Source organism: Solanum stenotomum, chromosome 5 (assembly GCF_019186545.1).
Source record: "Solanum stenotomum isolate F172 chromosome 5, ASM1918654v1, whole genome shotgun sequence".
Lineage (NCBI taxonomy): Eukaryota > Viridiplantae > Streptophyta > Magnoliopsida > Solanales > Solanaceae > Solanum > Solanum stenotomum.
In genome coordinates this window covers 19253820-19275406 of record NC_064286.1, presented here as the reverse complement: position 1 = coordinate 19275406, position 21587 = coordinate 19253820, and the positions used below count along the sequence as shown (strand labels likewise).

Genomic DNA, 21587 nt, shown 5'->3' with positions numbered 1-21587 from the left:
AATTTTATGTTTTGAACATTGTTGTATGGGCTGTGTCCCAATGAATCTTTTGTATTAGATGGTTTTGAGACAGTTGCATGAGACTTCCGCTTCGTTTTATAAAGACTTTGATATTGTTGAAAAATGTTTTAAATCTTGTCATTTTCTATTATTTTGACTATGAAAGCTAAGTGGCTTATATGAGGCCTCTCGGGGTCTTGTATGCCATGTTACATCTACGGTGTACCCCTGGGTCGTGACATAGATCTTGTCCCGACACTCATTTTTATACGGTAGAGGCTTCATAGATAGACAGTTTTGGAGAGTCTTTCAGTTTCAGAGGTTTTCTTTAAAACTTATGTTTCATACTCAGTATATTCAACAAAGTTTTGAGATTCAGTAAACTGTTTTTAAACGTTTTTTTTCAATTTGATACTTATCTATGCCCAAGTTAGTCTTCTGCTTGTAGTTAGCCAAGATGAGAGTTCGCTTGAGAACCAGCAATGGTTCTCGAGTGCCAGCCACGTCCAGGGTGTAGGCTCGGGTTGTGACAAGGTATTCCTACTACTGATGCCAAAGAAAACAAACACTCATTCATGTAGTATATGACTAAGAGATTTGGGAAGGAGAGCAAGCCATGACTTTTATGGTTTGCTCCTAAGTTTGAATCATAATTCACATCTTAGAGGTCTAATTTGGTATGATTATATCCTTTGAGTTGATGTAATATCTTAGAACAAATCTTTATATAAAAATAGCCCTATCAATGTATGTCTATTTTGAGACAGATCTATTTCACACTTAAAACGTCAAAACACCAATCTTCGAGCAAGTACCCGAAACTAATATGATACTCTCCAAATAAAAATCTAATATGCAAGTCAATCATAAAATATATTCTGGAGTTGTTGGAATCATCAAATCAGCATTTCAAGGTCAACTTGATCAAATGTTGACCATGATCAATCTAAAACTTTTCAAAATACTAGAAACTCAACCAAGAGTACAAATCACTTCCAAATGCTTCAAAATCAATTTGAACAACCTAACTACTAAGTCATTACTCACTTTTCATACCTAACGAAGCTATCAAAATCAATTTCGTAAACTCAAAATCTTGACTTGGATCAAATCTTCAAACATAAAATTTATTCTTTGATAATACATTGGATCGTCTTGGGAATCATGACATCCATCCCTGCAAATAGAGGTAGATCTATATGTATGGCTGGGGTGCCATGACACTCAATAACCTCGATTAAAACTATGTATGCATATATATACATACATATATATGTATGTATAACAAATTGATCATATATGAAACCTGTCAGCCATGAACCAAAATCCTTAATGGTGCGACTGGTAAAAGGCAGAGTCCACCACACTGGTGTCGAGGGTTTGAAACCCCTTGTCGGCTCTGTGTTTTTGGCTTCTTCTTTTTTTCCCCATTAGTGTGCATAAGGCTTCAATCCCCCCTCCCCCCCTCTTTAGTTCTTCCTTATTTGCTATTATTATTTATTAATGCAAACGACTATTTTTTGCTTTAGTTAATTCCTATTTTTTAAAGAAAATTTTGTCTTTCACTAAGTATTTATCTCTTAATTTTAGTATTGCTTGTGTATTCTTTATTAATATTAATGAGTACCAAATTTTGAATATAATATAAATATTAATAAAAATATATTTTAATACTATTTTAATTAAAATAAATAAATAAAATTTAAAAATGATGGATATTATTAATTATTGTTAGAGTTTTTTTGAATTAAAGGTTCTCTTGATTTTTTTATTTTCTCTCAACTATATATCTTAAGCGAAGACGACTGGGTTGAAGCTATAATTTTTTTTGTATTTTCTCTCAATTAAATATTTGTAATAACTCATTGAGGCATTGAAATATGAATAAAATAAAATAATGGTATTAGATGATTTATACAAGTTTGAATTTTTAAGGTGCAAAATCTCTAATTTTCTCAAGGTTTTAGAGAATAAAAAAATTGAACTACTTAGGTATCTTTAATATTAGAATATATATATATATATATATACTAAATATGCATATTTGATCAAGTTATTTATAAATATCGATAAATAGAAGAAACTGATCTATTTAAACACGTGATACTCACAACCTCCGAACCTTAGATCCGCCACTGCAAATCATAAATAGCATAATGAAGCTACTAAAAGGATCAAACGGTGGAAATGGGTTTCAAAAACGCAAACTAATCATGCGGGTTGTTGCACTTGGACTCAACTAAATTTGTTTTTCTTCTAGACAAGTTGCTAAATGATAAATTGGTTATTAAAACTAACTAGCATAATATATTAACATTAATTTACAATGATTTAAGTAATTTAATAAATTAAGAATATATATTAGTTATCTATAATTACGTCATAGTCATAGAAGTGCTGATACATTTCGGATTACGAGATTTAAACAAGTTTAGTTTTTAGCATAAATTTTTCAGATATCTTTTAAATATTTTGAATTATCAACTATTGTGACAGATAATATTTTTTTACGTAGTTTACAAATATATAAATTTCATTTTAAAAAATTTGAAGAGTATATATGCAAATTCTCGATCAAACTTAAATTGTTTGAAACTCAAAAAACGAAATGTATCACACGAATTAAGACAGGTGAGTAATTGTTTTTGGGTATTGGCAACATATAAGTTACATTTTAAAGAAATATATATAGATGGAGGACATTGATGATGACAAATGCATTTGAGGTTAAGTGTTTGTTTAGAGTTTAGTGTCTACATTTACGCAACTCACTCTGTGTAAAACAACCATTTTCTCCACTATCCACTACAAAACCGATAAAACAGCTTCTCCTATCTTTCATCACACTTACATATCAAATAAATACTAAACGTCAATCACCTTTTTCTTGCAACAATTTTTTTATCCAATTCCTTATTGTTTTATAGTTTTACACATTAAAAAAACTTGGAAATCCAAATCTATCACTATCTACAGACTCTGCAAGGAACTTCCAAATTAAAAAAAAAATTGTTATAAAAATTCAAAAAAAAAAAAAAAAAAAAAGCAGGCCAGTCAAAGTAGAAATCTTTCACGGACCCTATTTTTACCCTTTTCTTCATATTTAAGAAAATAGTAATTGGAGATGAAATAGTGTTAAAGTTGGCAGATTCTTGTAATAGAAAAATCACGGGTTACTACATAACAAATTATTTTTATATAACTTTTCCACTTGTTTCCCTCTATAAATTTGCCTGTCTCTCCATTTCAATATATGACATAGGAATGGCGTTTTCGTGTAATAATCATTTCTCTATTATTCTCATTATTGGTTTCATATTAAGTTCAGAATTGAAACCAGTTTTAGCACAAAATTCTCCTGTTTTCGCTTGTGATATCACGAGTAATCCTGCGTTAGGGAATTTAACATTCTGTGATGCATCTTTGACGGTGGAAAACAGAGTGAATGATTTAGTGAAGAGATTGACATTGGGAGAAAAGATTGGATTTTTGGTAAGTGGTGCAAGTGGTGTGAGTAGACTTGGGATACCAAAGTATGAATGGTGGTCTGAGGCTTTACATGGTGTTGCATATACTGGTCCAGGAGTACATTTCTCTAGTCTTGTTCCCGGTGCAACTAGCTTCCCTCAAGTCATTCTCACTGCTGCTTCTTTCAATGTCTCATTGTTTCAAACCATTGGAAAGGTCATTTTTCAACAATTCATTCCATTCTTGCATAATCATGTCATATATATGTATATATAGGAGAACTGTCTATAGTATTAGTTACCTCAAAACAAGAGCAATATTTGTACTCCCTAGCCCTCCTCTTCAATTTGTTTGTTTGATTTTGACGTGATGCGGAGTTTAAGAAAGTTGTGTAGTTAAAATGCACTTTAAATTTGTTTTCTTAAATATGTCATGTGCAATGTTAGAATTAAAAAGTTGTCAAAAAAAAGAAAAGAGACACATTTCATAAAAATAAAGAGAGTATGTTTCTTTGGTTAGTACTCAATCTATTTCATATTAACTAAATTTTTGAGGTCTATTGTTCAAAGTTCAATATGGATGTTGGAATTTTTTTTCCATATTTACCCTTTATTTATTGAAGTTTTATATTTTCTAGGAGATAAATTACACTACTTACAAAGTTATACTCCCTCCGTTCCTATTTATTTGTCACCATTTTTTATTTCAGGTACATTAACAAATTAAGTAAGTTTACTATTTTATCCTTATTTAATTTTTTTTTTAAGTTAACTTTTCAATCAATGAATGAGGAGTAATATATTTTGATTAATTAATTTGACCAATGAACATAAATTATTCACTTAGTTTTTCTATATTGGTCAAATGTATATTTTCAAGGCTATAACTCACAATGGTAAAATATGAAGAATATTGTAATTTATGCATTGATTTTATGAAATGACCAGTATTATGGATCAACTATTTATAGTAAGATGACATATAAAAAGAAACGAAGGGAATATTTATGATTTCACAAAGGAAATAGTGAATCTGATGTTTTTTCTTAATATGAAATTAGAGGGAGTAATGTTTTCCAAAGACATTACTTTTTATGTGCAACACAACAAAAGCACCTATATGATGAAATTTCTATTTGCATATTTTTTTAAAATTCGATGGAATTTCTTTTATAAATTGCTGATTGAAAGTGAAGTCCAACCAATTCTTGACGTACGTTGCCGTCTCTGTACCATTATTTCAATACCATCCTTTAATTCCAGCTTTTCTATTTAAAAAGCATTGGTTGTATTTTTAGAAAATGACACAGCCGTTTGTCCAGTTTTATGGATTATATATACTTAGATGTCGTCTTCTAAACGTTAAGTTGCATTATTAATTTTAAATATTGAATCCGTCTCTGGTTACAGGTGGTGTCCACCGAGGCTAGGGCAATGTACAACGTTGGTTTAGCAGGTTTGACATATTGGTCTCCGAATGTCAATATCTTTCGTGACCCGAGATGGGGAAGAGGCCAAGAAACACCAGGAGAAGATCCAACACTGACCAGCAAGTATGGTGTAGCCTATGTCAAAGGGTTACAACAAACAGATGATGGCAGCACAAATAAGCTCAAGGTTGCTGCTTGTTGTAAGCATTATACTGCTTATGATGTTGATAATTGGAAAGGAATCGAAAGATACAGTTTCAATGCTGTGGTTAGTGTCAATTTTTACTTGTTTACACTAACATATGACATGTTAAATTACAGTGATCGCGTATAATTAATAAGATTATAAGATGGTTGCGCTTTTTGTGACTAATAGGTAACACAACAAGATTTAGATGATACATTTCAACCTCCATTCAAGAGTTGTGTACTTGAAGGAGATGTAGCCAGTGTGATGTGTTCGTATAACCAAGTGAATGGCAAGCCTACCTGTGGTGATTCGAATCTTCTAGCTGGGATTATAAGGGGAGAATGGAAATTAAATGGGTATAATTTGAAGCTTTCTTGATTTTTGCTTTTCAAAGATGAATAAATGCACTTACATAAAGTATGCTTAAAACAGATACATAGTCACGGATTGCGATTCATTACAAGTGATTTTTAAATCCCAAAACTACACCAAAACACCAGAGGAGGCTGCTGCTTTGGGTCTGAATTCAGGTGATCAGTCATTTTCAACTCTTTATGTTTAGCTATTTCAAATCTTATAATCCGAACATTTTTTGTATGTAACAGGGGTGGACCTGAATTGTGGATCTTGGTTGAGTACATATACTCAAGGTGCTGTTAACCAAAAACTTGTGAATCAATCAGTTATTGATAGAGCTATCTCAAATAATTTTGCAACACTAATGAGACTTGGATTCTTTGATGGTAATCCAAAAAACCGTATTTATGGAAACCTTGGCCCTAAAGATGTTTGCACCCCAGAAAACCAAGAGCTTGCTCGTGAAGCTGCGAGACAAGGGATTGTCTTGCTGAAAAATACTGCAGGATCGCTACCTTTAACTCCCACTGTCATCAAATCATTAGCAGTCATTGGTCCTAATGCTAATGTGACAAAAACCATGATCGGCAATTATGAAGGTACATTTTGTATCATCATTTAGAACCGTTGTTAAAGCTTTATTTACAAAGCGTTTTGTCAATTATATCTGGATTTTGCAGGTATTCCATGCAAGTACACAACTCCGTTGCAAGGTCTAACAGCCTCAGTTGCCACAATTTACATGCCAGGATGTGCTGATGTGTCTTGCAACACTGCCCAAATCGATGATGCTAAGCAAATAGCATCCACGGCTGATGCTGTAGTTTTAGTAATGGGATCTGATCAATCTATTGAGAAAGAAAGCCTGGACAGAACTAATATAACTCTTCCAGGACAGCAATCAGTTCTAGTAGCTGAGGTTGCTAAAGTTGCCAAGGGACCTGTAATCCTTGTTATCATGTCTGGAGGTGGAATGGACGTACAATTTGCTGTCGACAATCCTAAGATAACAAGCATTCTTTGGGTTGGTTTCCCCGGTGAAGCCGGTGGTGCTGCCTTAGCAGATGTCATCTTTGGATATTATAACCCAAGTCTGTCTCTTATTTCAACTTTTAAGATGTGTTTATCTTTCCATGCAAAAGTGCCTTAAATGTTTTCGTGTTATCTTGCAGGTGGAAGGCTCCCAATGACATGGTATCCACAATCATATGCAGACGTTGTTCCAATGACTAATATGAACATGAGGCCAAACCCTGCCACAAACTACCCTGGCAGGACTTATAGGTTCTATACCGGTCCAACTGTTTTCACATTTGGTCATGGATTAAGCTACTCTCAGTTCAAACACCATGTAGATAAAGCGCCACAATTTGTCTCCCTCCCTCTCGGAGAAAAACATACTTGTCGTTTGAGTAAGTGCAAGACTGTTGATGCGGTTGGGCAAAGCTGCAGCAATATGGGATTTGACATTCATCTAAGAGTTAAAAATGTTGGGAAGATAAGTGGAAGCCATACAATTTTCTTGTTCACTTCACCACCCTCAGTCCATAATGCACCTAAGAAACATTTGTTGGGGTTCGAGAAAGTTCATTTGACACCCCAAGGAGAAGGGGTTGTTAAGTTCAAAGTCGATGTTTGCAAGCATTTGAGTGTACATGATGAGCTTGGAAACAGGAAAGTTGCATTAGGACCACATGTTCTTCATATAGGAGATTTGAAGCATTCCTTGACTGTGAGGATTTGAGCAACTCCTCAACATATTTCTTCTCAAAAGAGAAGGGAAAATATCACAAGTAGATGCAAAAAAATTCCAAATTCGGAATATGTTTACATAAATGTAACAAGTTTCTTAGTTTTCACTTAATTGTTCATCTTAAGTAGGGAAATAGCCTATCTACCGTCCAAGGTAAGGGTAAGTTCTATGTACACACTATCCTCTCCCGTCTGCACTTGTGGGATTACGCTGGATATGTTGTTGTTGTCCATCTTAAGTAGAAGAATCAAACTCTTGAAGTGAAACAAAGTTTTTTTCTCACATATTATATATATTTGAGATGTCATCTACATTATGGTTACCTCTTGCTACAGGAAACTAGTACTCAAATATTCTGATGAGTTTACAAATTTAAACAAACTAGAAAATGGCAACCAAAGTACATACACAAGAACATTGTAGTGATCTTGTCACTGGAAAATGGCAAAACAAAGTACATACACAAGAACTAGATGGTTTGTTATTAATGAAGAGAACATAAATCAATAACATGATTTGTAAAAAATTGTCAAGTGAGATACAAATATTAATGAAATTCATGAGGAATCTTAGTAGCTTATTTGGTTGGATATCTAAACTCCCACCTTGTTGGTGAGGTTCAATTTCCCATATTGTAATTCCCTCCCCCATTTTCCCTTTCGCACCCACAATTTTTGAAAAAAAATTAAAAAATACCAACGAAATTCATCATTTTTGCATCTTCAAAAGTTATATGATACTCCTTCCGTCTCATCTTATATGAGTTAATTTGACTTGATAATGAAATTAAGAAAGAAAGAAAGAAAGATTTTTTAAACTGTGATCTAAAATAAATGATCAATGCTTGTGTTATTATAAATTATTTCATTAGCATAAAATAGACATTTAAAAGTTAAATTGTTGCTTACTATAAAAATGTGTCATTTATTTAGATGGACCAAAAAAAATAATCAGTCGTATAAACTTGAACAGGGAGTAACATTTATTCATCATGTAAACAAATTTTATAAGGAGTATGTTTTTACAACTTTTATTTATTTATTACTTGATATAATGGTACGCTAACTTGGTATTAAATAAAATGGATCAAAAGAAAAATGGAATTTATAGTTGTATAATATTGTTACTTAAATACTTTATACTATTATTTTAAAAAGTACCTGTTATAGTTCATATTAATTAAACATTTTAAAAATTACGTATATGCAATAATAATCGAGTCACGTTTTGAGATATTTCTATTGCATTCTTGTAAAGCCTGAACCGGAAAATGAAGGCTCTGTTTTGGCAGTGTCTCTCCAAAGAGAAATTGTTGACGAAAACTATAAATATCACGTCTTCTTCACAGCTAAGAATTAGGGTTCATAATGTCGATACCAGTAGATCTCTTTTTCTTCTAAACCTAGACGGATTCTGAAAACTACTCTATCTCAAACATTCTCTCAATTTCAAAATCCGCACAAATCACGCGCATTAGGTATTTCTCCAAGCACATTTACAGATTTGGATGAATGAATTCGCATCTCCTTTGAGGTTTTCTTCTCAATTGATCGAATTTATTGTAAATTTCCGCATGCATTTCTCATTTTCTTAATATACTATTATCCGATTGTTCCTCACAACAGTAAAGCTTTTTAGCGGGAGGTCAAAAGAGAACTGATTTGTGGTTTTGAACATGTTCATTTGATTTCTATCTCGTTGATTATTAGTCAATTTTTTGAATTTAATGTGCTTACAATCGCAGCAGAAATTCAAGGAATAATCATTAGAAAGCCTTAAAATCTGAAACTGCTCATCGCATACATTTTCTGAATTTCAATCTCCTCAGAAATCACGCGCATACGGTGTTTGCATACAGAGTCCAGAGCACAATCATCCAGATCTTCCCGAGGTTCTCTTTTTAATTGATTGTATATCGTAAATTTCCGATGAATTTGTCATTCTCATGTAATTTTTTTAATTTTATTTTGCAAGTACTTCATCTGTCCAACAGGAAAGTTCGAAAATTTGAAGGTAGCTGAAACTCAAAATCGAAATCGGAAGTCAGAGGATCGAACTTTAGTGTAAAGATGATTAATTAATATTCGATTAAAATTAGAGAGATTTTTGTTTTTATGCGCTTATGAATTTGTGATTGCAGAAGAATTTGAAGAACTTCATGGAGTTTTTTTACGGTAGTAGTAATGATATGCAAGCTTCCAATGTTCATTCCTTCGACGGCAATGTTTCGCCGATCAACGCTCAGAACTTCATAGGACGAGGCCGTTTCTATCCTGGATCAAAAACTCCGATCCTCGATCCTTACTCTTCTTCAGAAAGTACTGGTAGTTCTTCCAATAAAGTCTCTCCGCTAGTCCGATACCTTTGTCCAAACTCGCCGGTGCCGTTTATTAGCGATTCTCCAAAGCACCGTTCTCTGGTCAGTACTAGCAGCGGAAGCAGAAGCGGTTCCGGCGGCGGAGTTTCCCGTTCGCCTCTAGCTTCACTAGAGAACATTGAGATTCCGCTTATGTTCAGAACTCCAGTGAAGGTCGGAGAGGATGTGGTAGTCATGGACGGTATTCTGGTTGAGCGGAAACATGGTCCGAGAGCTAAATTGTCACCGTCGACATCAGATTCAGGTGGACGGTTGTCTTCATCGACACCGGCAAATGACAATAGCTTTCACAAATCGGAAACTTGTCGGTGGTGGGAGGATTCCGGCACTTGCCGCTTTGGTTCCAAATGCCGGGTCTCTTTCTTCTCTCCTTTCAAAGAAATATGATCCAAATGCTTTTGGAATATTCGTGCAGTCATGTACGGTTGAGATCAACTTTCTAATTTTGACAGTGATCTCAACCACAAATTTTCTCATTAGTCAAACTTCACTAAAATCCACAACTCTTAAACATTTATTATTGCTTTAATTAAACAGTTTGTACACGGGAAAGAAGATTTACGCCCAACTGCTTTTGCCAACAGAAATCAATCTGAGGTATTATTAACAATTGATCCAATTGTATTTACCGCTGATTTTTTTTATTTTTTTTTATGATGATAATGCATCCATTAAAATTCATGGGGATCACCTTCACATGTTTATGTTTGTAGGCACTGCTCTGCAGATCATACAGTTCAGGACCATCTTCTTATGGACCAAGGGGCCGATCTGTTCATCAGCAGGTCCACTCAGCCGCGTCTCCGGCAAAAGCAGCACCAATGTCCACCCCAACCACTACTACTACTACTACTCTTAAAGTGTTTACTAAAGACAAAGAGCCCTCAAGCAGCGACAGTAGCACCACTTCCACCCCCACCAGTACTATCTCTTCCACTGACTGGTGTCCCCTGGATGACAATATCGAGGTTACCTTGCCTTCTACTGGTGAAAATTGTGTTTCCAGGGAAGATGTTAATGCTCATATACAGACTGTTCTCTATGGCACTTCTGGAAGGAAGAGATTGCCGGCATGCATTGACTTAGTTGAGGAGTAGATAGCCATATTAACAAGTCTCAGTTCAAGCCATCAATTCTCAATAAAGGTAATCAAGAGCTGTTAGTTACTACGTTGTGTTCAAAAAGGGTTGTAGGTGCTTTTGTTGTGTTACAGATTGGACGTCCTAAAAGTACTATCATAACCAAGACAATACTCTCAAATAATATCTAGTATATGAATGGACAACTGGGCATATATTAATACAACATAGAATCACTAATAGAGTGCAGAGATCTTGTTTTTGAATTGCTTTCCTGAATGTTGAGCTTTTGTATCAAAAATCGGGTTAATTAACATCACCTGCATAATTCACAGATAATCCCTGAATACTCTGAGACAGCTTAATTAAGGCGATTAAGTTCAAGATTTACAAACCAATTAAGTGGGATGTTTTGATTTAGAAAAACAAATGAGGTTGGGTTTTATTTTCTTTCTAAATATCCATCTACTGAGAGAGAGGTACTAGATTTGCTTTGATCCTTGCCTTGTCAAGATTGTATTTAGGCAGTCCTCTGCAATTGTACAGTTCCTTTTGTTGTGCTAATATATTTCATTTAACATTGTAAAACAAGTGAGAGAGAGAAACTTCCTGGAAAACTTTAGGCTCCAATTGGTAATATGGAATTCAAATTGTGGCATCTTGACCATTAAGGAAGTACTAGGATTTAAAGTCATATTCAAATTGTGATATCTTGACTATTGTATTGACTTTGTGCTAGTATTTGAAGCCGGTATAAGGTTCACAACATGTAGCTTTAAATTAGTAAACTCTGTTGATAATAAAATCAATTTCTATAGGTTTAGAAGCTCAAGTGTGTAGGTTTATATAGAATTGCTGGTCGTCCTTGCAGTGTTTTTAGCTATGAAACAGTCCTGAAGGTTGGCGTTTATGGGAAAAGAGGTTCAGACTTAAGATCCCTCTTTTATTGGACAAAATATCCAAAACTAAACACACACATTTGCCTGCGTGCGTTATTACTGTAATGTAGTAGTTTATTAGCAGTAATTATTATTGTTAGTGTGATGTTTCCCAATTTCTTTTCCATGTTAGCCTTGGTTTCAGTCATCCATTTGAATCTCGCCTCTTGTGGGTAGCAAGTTTGCCATTACTATTTGAGGGGGTAGGCGTGTTGGTGTTTATCATTGTACTAGCCGTATTATTCTTGCTTATATTATCTATCATCATTTGTTGTTTAATGTGTATCGATGTTCCTTTCATGTAGGCTTTGCACTATTTTCTTTGTTAGTTACTATGTTTTCTACACTATTTTCTTCTTCTCTGTATTTGGATTTGCTGCTCTTGAGTTGAGAGTCTTTTAGAAAAAGCATCCTACCTCCATGAGGTAGTGGTAAAATATACGTACACTCTACTCTCCGCAGCCTTCACTTGTGGAATTTCACTGGTTATGTTGTTGTGTAGCAAGTTCACGTATCCTTTTAAGGAATATCCATAGTCATCTGTTTAAATAGCTCCTCGATAAACCTGAATCTGCGCTCTTCGTCACCAAATTGGCTGAAAAGATTTTTCTATGTTCAAGATAACTACCTCAAATTTAGATGATTCAGCAGATGCATACCATAACTTACTTTTTAGTCTAAGATTAAGGAGTCATTGCTCTGGTTTGAGCTGAAATGCCTATTTGTTCTTTTTTCAGTTTTCATAGAAGGAGTGGGCTCATGAATAGGGAAGAGTAGATGGAAGAAGAGGGGAAGGATGACCATTTTTATGGAAGCAAGCAAAGTCTCATTGGTTACAAAACTTTCATTGGATAAAGGATATTTGGCATTATCCACCATCAATATATAAGATGTCAATCATGTTTGGCCATAGAATTCTGAAATAAAACTTCAATTTGAATTTTGGGATTTAAAAAATATCAAAAGAGCTTTTCACTTTTTCATTTCAAATCACACCGAAATTCAAAAACAATTTCAATGTGAAAACAACCACATAAATAGATATGTGAGCTAATGGCCAAACACTATTAATGGGCTAATGGCCAAACACTAACTCTATTTTCAAATGTCATTTTTCAGCCTGAAAACAAAATATATACTTTTTCAAATTTCACAATTTACCTAGCCAATCATATCTAGACTATTCATAAAGACGACATAACAATGGAAGATGATAAAGTTTCATTTACTCATAAGAACCCCACAAAAGGGGGAATGTACCAAAAAAGTGACCAATTTTCCTTTTGTACATGCCTACGCAATTAAAAAAAAAAGTTCAGGGCCAACACTCCTACCGAGTATTAGGGTCGTTTGGTTAGGAACAAGTTATCCCAGGATAAGTTATTCTGGGGTTAGCTACTTATCCTGGGGTTAGCTACTTATCCTGGGGTTAGCTATCCTGAGATAACTTATCCCACCATGTATACGGGATAACTTACCCCATCACTATGATATAAATGATGAGATAAGTTATCCCAAACATGGCAACCAAACAAGATAACTTTTTTTTATCCCATCACTATTATTTTTAATCTCTCACATGGCCAAACGACCTAGTACTAGACTACTAGCATTATCAATTATACAAACTTAGGTATAATACCATTGATGCAAAAATTATGCTACAACATTCCAATGAAATACCTACTACGTAAACTATTGCCTAATCATCTTCTTGTGTATAAGTAGCCACCGCCAAAGCCTAATCTTGCCTACTGATCGGTAAATATGGCCGCCACGGCCACTGGTTAGCCTCCGCCGGAGAGAGGTATACCAGTAGCACAACCAAGTCCAACTTACGCCGTGTCTTTATGTCGACCAAAAGCTCAGCACAAACTGTTACCATTGAAACCTATATCATACCTGCATGGAGAACCACAAGTTATATGGGAGCAGGAAGAAGTGAACCAGATGATTATTAATGAAAATTTGGAGTATGTAGTAATTGAAAAATTCTCATATGGATGGCTGGAGATTCAGGTTTTGAGGAAACTTATTCCTAAACAGTGTGAACTAAAAGGAGAATGTAATATTGGGTTGTTGAGTAATAGACACATTCTAATCAGAGCTACTTTGTTGGAAGACTATGTTCATCTTTTATCTAAACCTGCTTTCTATATTACTCAGAAGAATTGGTCATTCCCAATGAGAACATTGAAGTGAGATCCAATGTTCAATCCTGAAGAAGAAACATCCATAGCGATTGCATGGATTTCGTTCCCAGCATTGCCTCCAAAAAATTTTTGGAAAGGAAGTTGTCTTCTCTCTTGCAGCCGCAGTGGAAAAACCTCTACAGGTCGATATGGCCACTAAAAATCAAACGAGGCCAAGTTGTGCGAGGGTTAAGGTAGAGGTGGATTTGTTAAAAGAATTTCCAAAACGCATTAAAATTGGAATGAGGAGAAAGAATGAAGAAGTTGTAGAAAAGTGGATTAGAATAAAATATGACTATGTCCCAAAGTATTAGAAGACGTGTATGATCCAGGGACACAATGAGCAGGTATGTTATATAGAGCATCCTGAATTATATCCTACCAAACAAAAGTATGATCAAGAAACCAAAACAAAAGAGGCAGAACATAGCCAGGAGCCAGGAAAGGCCTCACTGGTGGATAGAGGTGCACAAACAAATGAGAAGAAGGCAGAGGAATTCATGGAACAAAAAAATAAAAAAGGAGGTGGAGGAAGAAAGAGACATCCAGAACGTGTTTGGAACAAGGCGGGAATTACTACAGGAAATCAGTTCAACGCATTGGAAATGGAAACTCATGAGATGGTTGAAGGGCAAACAAACAATAAATTAAAGATCAAAGAAGATGACAAAGAGGTATTAAACACAACACCAGGGTTATAGAGCAGTAACATCAAGGACATGAGGAGCAACATACGCGTGATAAGTCACACTACTTCTTGTGACAAACTGAGGGAAAGGGCCTTGACAATATCTGATGACACTAAAAGTGGTGAGAATGGAGGAAGCAATAAAGGGGCGGTGCAGGAAAGTAGTAATGAGGGTGTAGGGTGGTTATCAATAGATAATGAATAAGGTATGAGAAAGGAGAAGGAAATCACAACACCAAAGGGGACATCAAGAAGTTTGATTGAGGTAATAAATAACTCTGAGGTACTGGTGGCAAAGCAGGTCATGGAGGAAGGGACATACACATATGTTGATAACAATGTGATCAAAAGTGGGCCGGATTTAATTGAAGAAACAGAGGAGGAAATTCAGCATAGAAAAGATACAGAAGAAGGTGAGGATATGGAGTACAACATACAACATATTAGTAAAGCGGGAGATTTATCTCCTAGGCACACTAATAGTCTAAAGATAAGGGCAAATAAAGGAAAAACAACAATCCCTTTACAGGTGAAAACAAGGAGTAGGAGAGATAAGGTGTGTGTTAGTGATCAATGATTGAGAAAATACTTTTCTGGAATATTAGATCAGCTAATACTCAAAAATCTTTTGAGAGATTGATGGATCTAAATAGAAGACACCATTATTCATTCATAGCTCTTATGGAACCTTTCTAAGCTCCAGATGAGTTAGATCATTACATAAGAAAGCTGGGTTTTAATCATGTGGGTGTAAATAGTTCTGGAAAATCTGGTTCTTTTGAAAAGAAGAGTGTGATGGTATTATTGTGTTGGATTCAATCCAACAAGTTACATTGAAATTCAGCAAAAACAATAAATTTTTCCTTATTTCAGCAGTGTATGCAAGATGCAATGCACTAGATAGGCTGGAACTATGGGATGAACTGGAGAGTATTGTTGAAGATAATCAGATTCCTTGGATTATTGGGGGAGATTTTAATGTAATTGTTAGTGAAGAGGAAAAGTTGGGAGGGCTAAATTTCACACAACAGGAAGCTATGGACTTCTCCTTCTTTATCAGTAATTGTGCATTATCAAAAGTTAGATTTGTGGGAAGTAAGTATACGTGGTGGAACGGTAGAATTGAAGAAAAGTGTATTTTTAAAAGACTCGATCGAATACTGGTGAATCAAGTCTTTCTGGAGCTTTTCCCATCATCGGAGGTTCATCATCTTATACGACAGGGTTCTGATCATGCTCCTCTGCACTTAATATGTAATTCAGAAGAAGAACCTATTGTGAAGCCGTTTAGATTTTTGAATTTCTGGACTAAACATCATCAGCTCAAGGAAGTAATTAAACAGAACTGGATGGTGGATTTTGTTGGAAGCCCTTTTGTGGAATTTCAAGTTAAAATGAAGAAAGCCCTAGCAAGTTGGAGTAAAGAAGTGTTTGGTAATGTATTCCACCAGATTGCCACCATTGAAGATGTTATAACGGTAAAAGAGACGCAATTGGAGTTGCAACCTTCAACTACGAATAGAGCGGAATTAAACAGAATGGAGGTGGAATTGAAAAAATATCTCTGAATAGAGGAAGATTTTTGGAGGCAAAAGGCGGGGATGAAATGGTTCTCAGAAGGAGATAAGAATACTAAATTCTTCCATTCATACGTGAAAGGGAGAAGGAAAAAATTACACCTATCAACGATTGAAACTGATCAGGGTGATATTGTGAATACTAATGAACAAATTGGGGATGCGGCAGTAAAGTTCTATGCAGAGCAATTTCGTGAAAAACATAATGATAGGAATTTTGAAATGCTTGAGCATATTACTAGGAGCATATCAGAAGCTGAAAATGAGAAGATGGTGAGGCACCCTGACTCAGATCAAGTGAAGAAAGTGGTGTTTGACTTAAATGGGGGTAGTGCATGTGGACCTGATGGTTTCTCAGGACTATTCTTCCAATGTTGCTGGGAGATAGTCGGGGAGGACATTACTAAGCTGGTGAGGGCATTCTTTTGTGGACATGAGTTGCCAAAGTATATTACTCACACAAATTTGGAGTTGTTGCCCAAGAAAGAAGTGGTGAAGAGTTTTCCAGACTTAAGACCGATAAGCTTAAGTTCCTTTACAAACAAGATTATTTCCAGGGTGGTACATGAAAGGCCGGTAGTAGTTTTACCCAAAATCATATCACCTACTCAATCGGGGTTTTGAGAGAGGTAGAAGCATTACAGAAAATATTTTGTTGGCACAAGAAATAATTAGAGACATTCACTTGAGGGGTAAAAATGTCAATGTGGTAGTCAAGCTGGATATGGACAAGGCATATGATAAAGTATCGTGGATTTTTCTAACTAAGGTGTTTCGAAAATTTGGTTTCTCTAAGGTTATCATTGATATGATTTGGCGACTGATGTCAAACAACTGGTATTCAATACTCATTAATGGCAGATCACATGGATTTTTCCAGTCTACAAGGGGATTAAAGCAAGGAGATCCACTTTCGCCTACCTTATTTATTATTGTTGCAGAGGTTCTTGCTAGAGGACTGAACAATTTACATAGGGTTGCGGATTTCAAAGGTTTTGGACTACCTAAGTGGAGCCCTGAGATTAATCATCTCTGGTATGCTGATGATACTATTCTTTTCTGCTTTGGAGATAGAACATCAGTGATTAAAATGATGAAGGTATTAAGGGATTATGAAAGGACCTCTGGACAGATGATCAACAAATCAAAAAGTTTTTTCTATCTATATGATAAGACTGTTGATTGTGGCAATTAGAATGAGACGACTAATAGGTATAAGACACGGGAATTTTCCTTTTGTTTATCTTGGATGCCCAGTATTTTATGGGAGAAAGGTTGCTAGTTATTTTGAAGACCTGGTTAGGAAAATTGCAAGGAGAATCTTGACATGGTATAACAAATTTCTCTCTTTTGGGGGAAAGTTTGTACTTATCAATGATATACTTCAATCTATGCCAGTTTTCTTACTGTCAGCTATGAATCCACCACAAAAAGTAATGGAGCAAATACATCAAATATTTGCGAAATTCTTTTGGGGAAATTTGGGTGGAATTATAGGGAAACATTGGATAGCTTGGGATGAGATGTGTTTGCCTAAAGAAGAGGGAGGTCTTGGTTTCAGATCTATCAAAGACATATATAAGGCGTTATTTGCAAAATTATGGTGGAATTTTAGAGTCTCCACAACTTCATTATGGGGCAGATTCATGTGGAACAAGTATTGCAAAAAATTGCACTCGATAATTACAAGAAATGCAGGAGCTTCTCATGTATGGAGAAAGTTGTTCAATGTGAGGGAGGAAGTGGAGCATGATATTTGGTGGCAACTTAAGGCAGGTAACCTAGTTTTTGGTTTGATAATTGGACTAGACAAGGGGCACTATACTTTACTGAAGAGAAGTTGCTGAATGGGGAGGAATTGGAGGTCAAGGACTTCATTATGAATGGAGTATGGGATATCAGCAAACTGAAAAAGCATATATTGGAGGAAATGAAAAATCACATCATTGAAAACATAAAGCCTCAAATCAATGAAGACAATACAGATAAGGCCTGGTGGACAGGAGACAACACAGAGAGATTTACCATGAAGTCAGCCTTTAATAATTTGAGGCGGAGAAGAATGGAACAAGAATGGGTACAAGAGATCTGGATTAAGGGTCTGCCTTTCAAAATTGCTTTCTTTCATTGGAGAGTGTGGAAGAGGAGAAGTGCTACTGATGATAATCTTAAAAGAATGAGGTTGCAGGTGGTTTCGAACATGGAGAAATGGAAACAATGACACATGTTTTACTAACAGCTCCCATAGCTCAAAGACTATGGAAGCAATTTGCTTCATGTGCAGGTTTAAACATTGAAGGTATGCATTTATAACAAATCATTACTGCATGGTGGGAACACAAGGCCTCACACAAGTTAACACAAATATTAAAGGCAATTCCAGCTATCATAATGTGGGTACTTTGGAAAAGGAGGAATGCTAGAAGACATGGAAAAAATCACTCTTTTAACTAGATGAATCATTACTGTCAGGTGACAATACATCAATTGATTAGAGTGAAGCTCCCTTGTCTAAAAAAGGTTCCATATAAATGGACGGAAATTGTGGACATGCTGCAGAGATACAAACCTACTCTTCACTATCATATAGTGAACTGGAAACTACCGAAGGAAGGATCGATTAAATGCAACACATATGGTGCTACTAAAGGTAACCCAGGACAAAGTGCATATGGATTTTGTATGATAAACAACAATGGATATCTAGTGTATGCTGAGGGAGAAGATAGGGGTGGCTACCAATATGGAGGCAGAATCAATGACTATATGGAAGGCCTTGCAATTTTTTCTAGGGAATGGATTTCAGCAAGTCATCCTTGAAACAGACTCACTTAGTGTAAAGAACATGCTAATCAAAAATTGGAGAATATCTTGGAAATAGCTGAGAGAATGGAAGATAGTTAGGAGATAATGAAGCATATTAATGTTCAAATCAGGCATAAATTCAGAGAAGAAAATCAACTAGCAGACTACATTGCTAACATAGCTATTGGAACAGCAGAAAAACAACAATTTCAAGAATTTACTCAGTTGCCAAGTTGGGAAAGGAGAATGGTGAATATAGACAAACAACAGATTCCTTCGATAAGAATCAGGACAAGGAAAATTAACAACAAAAACAATGATTACCATGCTTAGATGCAGAACAGAAGCAACAGAGTTCCACAACTATATTTACACATTTGATGATTTCTTTATCAGGAGTAAAAGAGTAGTCAAGGAACTATACACCCTAAGCTATGACAATAATAAAAAAGCAATACCTGCACTAGCAAAACAGGAGAGTGAACCAGATCTGCGTTTTTAGCATGCATCCAGCTAGGAGATGAAAAAGAAGTACATGAGCGATTCTTCTGCTGCTTCAACTACAGAATGGTGGGGAAATGAGAACTTCAGTAGACAAAAATGGTAGGCAAGATAGTACAACTTTCATAAGATCGACAAACCTGGAATACAAGGTTCATAATTTTGATCAAGCTCATCATAAGCCCAAGCATCCAAATTGGGTATTACACCTGCAGAATGAGACGAATCAACAGAGAAATGAAAAGAGGTAGTAAGCAAAAATGGTAAAGGACAAACACCTTTGTCGGCTGATATTGACAACAACCTTCAATGAAAAGTGTTAATCGGCCATAGGAGAAGGAAGAGAAGGTCAATGTTAGTGGGCACAAGGCAAAACATTTTTAAGTGAAGAAGGAGTTGAAGATTCAATTTGGAAACTCTTATTTCTTAGGGTCTTTGTTGTTTTTGTTTTTATCACGGTTGGTCACTTTTGGGCTGACCAGGTGTGTTGTTTTATTTTGAACATTTTGAGCCCAATGGCTTGAATTAATAAAGGATCTCGAGTCCAAATCAGTTAAAAAAATTCCTAATATGTAAAATTCAACCATATCAAGTTGTAACAGATTTACTACTCATCAAAATCTACCACAAATGAAGTGAAGGCCGCTTTGATCAAGAGGTCTGACACTCTGAGGTCCAATTTCATTGCAGTGTGTTTATGTCCAAGTTTTAGCTAACGTTTGACAATAGTTTTTCAAATGTTCTTGGTAAGTCATTTTTGGATAAAATTTTACCATGTGTTTGGCTATACATTTTGGGACGAATATTTGATTTTTTAAAGAAATATGATTATATTTATTAATTCTAAAAACTATTAAAAATACTCGTAAATTTGTATTATCATTTTATAATGAATATGTTTCGTAAAAAGTCATGATAATGAACACAATTGATATAAATCTGAAAAAAAGGGGAAGAAAATAAAAGAAAAATAACATTGATTTGTATACAAAAAACTACTATTACTTGTAATTGGAAGTGGCTTCGAAGAAAAGGCTAGGATAAAAATCGTATAAAATATATATATAACTATATGATTTTTGTACGACGAAATTCAGTCCAACACTATAAATTATGGGTGTTTTTATAAAATACAAAAGTTTGGAATAATTTTTAAAATTCCCAAAAAAATAAGAAAAAGTTGGCCCAAATACATTTTTTTTTTCTAGTATTACAAAATTTGAATTGTTTGCCAAAAATATTTATCAAATAATAACAAATTTTATGGCCAAACAAAATTTGCCAAGTTTTTTCACAAATATTTTTAAAAATACATATGACCTAGCGGGTCCTCAGTAATTTCCTTGTGGTTTGTGCTGGATGGTGTAAATTTGCACCGGTTAGTGTTCAATAAATATTTTGTTGAGGATACCTTGCAATTTACTATATATAGATCAAATTTTAGTAGACGTTTGGACATAAATTTGGTTAAAACTTAAAAAAAAAAAGAGTTTGTTTAGTTGATATTGAAAAATGGTATTTGAAAGTTAACGTTGTGTTTGGACATTCATTTCATTTGAAAAAAGTAATAGTCTTGTGAGTAAAAAAACTTATCTTCCACTATTAACAAAAAAGAAAGAGGCATAATTGATTTTCTCCTTTTTCATGGAGTAGAGTTAGGGGTCGAAATAGTTCCCTCATTAGCAATAACGCCAACCTCGAGAACAGGATCACCACGTGTTGTTGTACCTCATCAATCACCATAAGAAATAAAAGTTTCTATTGTTCGCAATACATATAAACTTTTTCACATACCTACACAAAAAGGTATTATAATAATCCAATGGTCTTGATAATAAACTTCGAAGAAAAGTTAGAAAAAGTACCATGATTCTTTACTTTTCAGCCTTGCTCTTGAGAATTCTTTTTACATGATCGATCTTTGGACACCGTATATCCAAAATCTTGTAAAGCTACCATCAAATGACATTGAGTAATAAACTTCTATATAAAACTATAACACAATATCGAGAGTAATAAGCTTATATATATATATATATATATATATATATGATCAAGAGATTACTGGACTTTAAAGTCATCATCAAAATTAATTTTTTTGGGGACTATTGTACTGACTAAAGGCTTAAATACCTAGGCGTCACCTTTTTTATATTTTTTTTTATGTCCATGTCGAGAAAAAAAGATTTGTTAAAACTTGAAGAACAAGAAGACATAATTGATAAAATTTGTG

The 21587-nt window shown here is 34.8% G+C and overlaps 2 protein-coding genes and 1 long non-coding RNA gene across 11 annotated transcripts; 2 read left to right on the top strand and 1 right to left on the bottom strand.

Moving 5' to 3' along the window:
• The first annotated feature begins 3221 nt into the window (after nucleotides 1-3221).
• On the top strand, nucleotides 3222-7243 carry LOC125864896 (beta-xylosidase/alpha-L-arabinofuranosidase 2-like). The gene is made up of 7 exons (XM_049544998.1): nucleotides 3222-3684; nucleotides 4878-5165; nucleotides 5274-5443; nucleotides 5520-5617; nucleotides 5693-6043; nucleotides 6125-6535; nucleotides 6617-7243. The coding sequence occupies exons 1-7, from the start codon at nucleotides 3265-3267 to the stop codon at nucleotides 7186-7188; spliced, it is 2310 nt and encodes a 769-aa protein (XP_049400955.1). The 5' UTR covers nucleotides 3222-3264; the 3' UTR covers nucleotides 7189-7243.
• Nucleotides 7244-8459: 1216 nt separating this feature from the next.
• On the top strand, nucleotides 8460-12571 carry LOC125864906 (uncharacterized). 9 transcript variants are annotated; one of them, XM_049545014.1, is made up of 7 exons: nucleotides 8460-8674; nucleotides 9026-9088; nucleotides 9172-9260; nucleotides 9338-9928; nucleotides 10112-10171; nucleotides 10288-10719; nucleotides 12329-12571. In XM_049545014.1, exons 4-6 carry the CDS (start codon nucleotides 9356-9358, stop codon nucleotides 10669-10671), a joined length of 1017 nt encoding a protein of 338 aa, XP_049400971.1. In that variant the 5' UTR covers nucleotides 8460-8674; nucleotides 9026-9088; nucleotides 9172-9260; nucleotides 9338-9355; the 3' UTR covers nucleotides 10672-10719; nucleotides 12329-12571. The 9 variants fall into 9 exon arrangements, with proteins under 9 accessions (XP_049400971.1, XP_049400973.1, XP_049400974.1 ...); XM_049545016.1 differs by having other exon boundaries at nucleotides 8945-9088; nucleotides 9172-9210; XM_049545017.1 differs by having other exon boundaries at nucleotides 8460-8730; nucleotides 9172-9210.
• Nucleotides 12572-13022: 451 nt separating this feature from the next.
• On the bottom strand, nucleotides 13023-19755 carry LOC125864915 (uncharacterized). Its single transcript, XR_007446298.1, has 4 exons — nucleotides 19633-19755; nucleotides 19495-19563; nucleotides 19312-19413; nucleotides 13023-13493 (listed from the first exon to the last, which is right to left on the bottom strand). It is a non-coding gene; the product is annotated as an uncharacterized LOC125864915 (long non-coding RNA).
• Nucleotides 19756-21587: the final 1832 nt, after the last annotated feature.

Coding starts and splice junctions, on each gene's coding strand:
- LOC125864896 (XM_049544998.1), top strand. CDS start 3,265: ATGGCGTTTTCGTGTAATAATCATTTCTCTATTATTCTCATTATTGGT. Junction 5,618..5,692: donor TGCTTTGGGTCTGAATTCAG/GTGATCAGTCAT, acceptor TGTATGTAACAG/GGGTGGACCTGAATTGTGGA. Junction 6,536..6,616: donor CTTTGGATATTATAACCCAA/GTCTGTCTCTTA, acceptor GTTATCTTGCAG/GTGGAAGGCTCCCAATGACA.
- LOC125864906 (XM_049545014.1), top strand. CDS start 9,356: ATGGAGTTTTTTTACGGTAGTAGTAATGATATGCAAGCTTCCAATGTT. Junction 9,929..10,111: donor GCTTTGGTTCCAAATGCCGG/GTCTCTTTCTTC, acceptor TTAATTAAACAG/TTTGTACACGGGAAAGAAGA. Junction 10,172..10,287: donor CCAACAGAAATCAATCTGAG/GTATTATTAACA, acceptor TTATGTTTGTAG/GCACTGCTCTGCAGATCATA.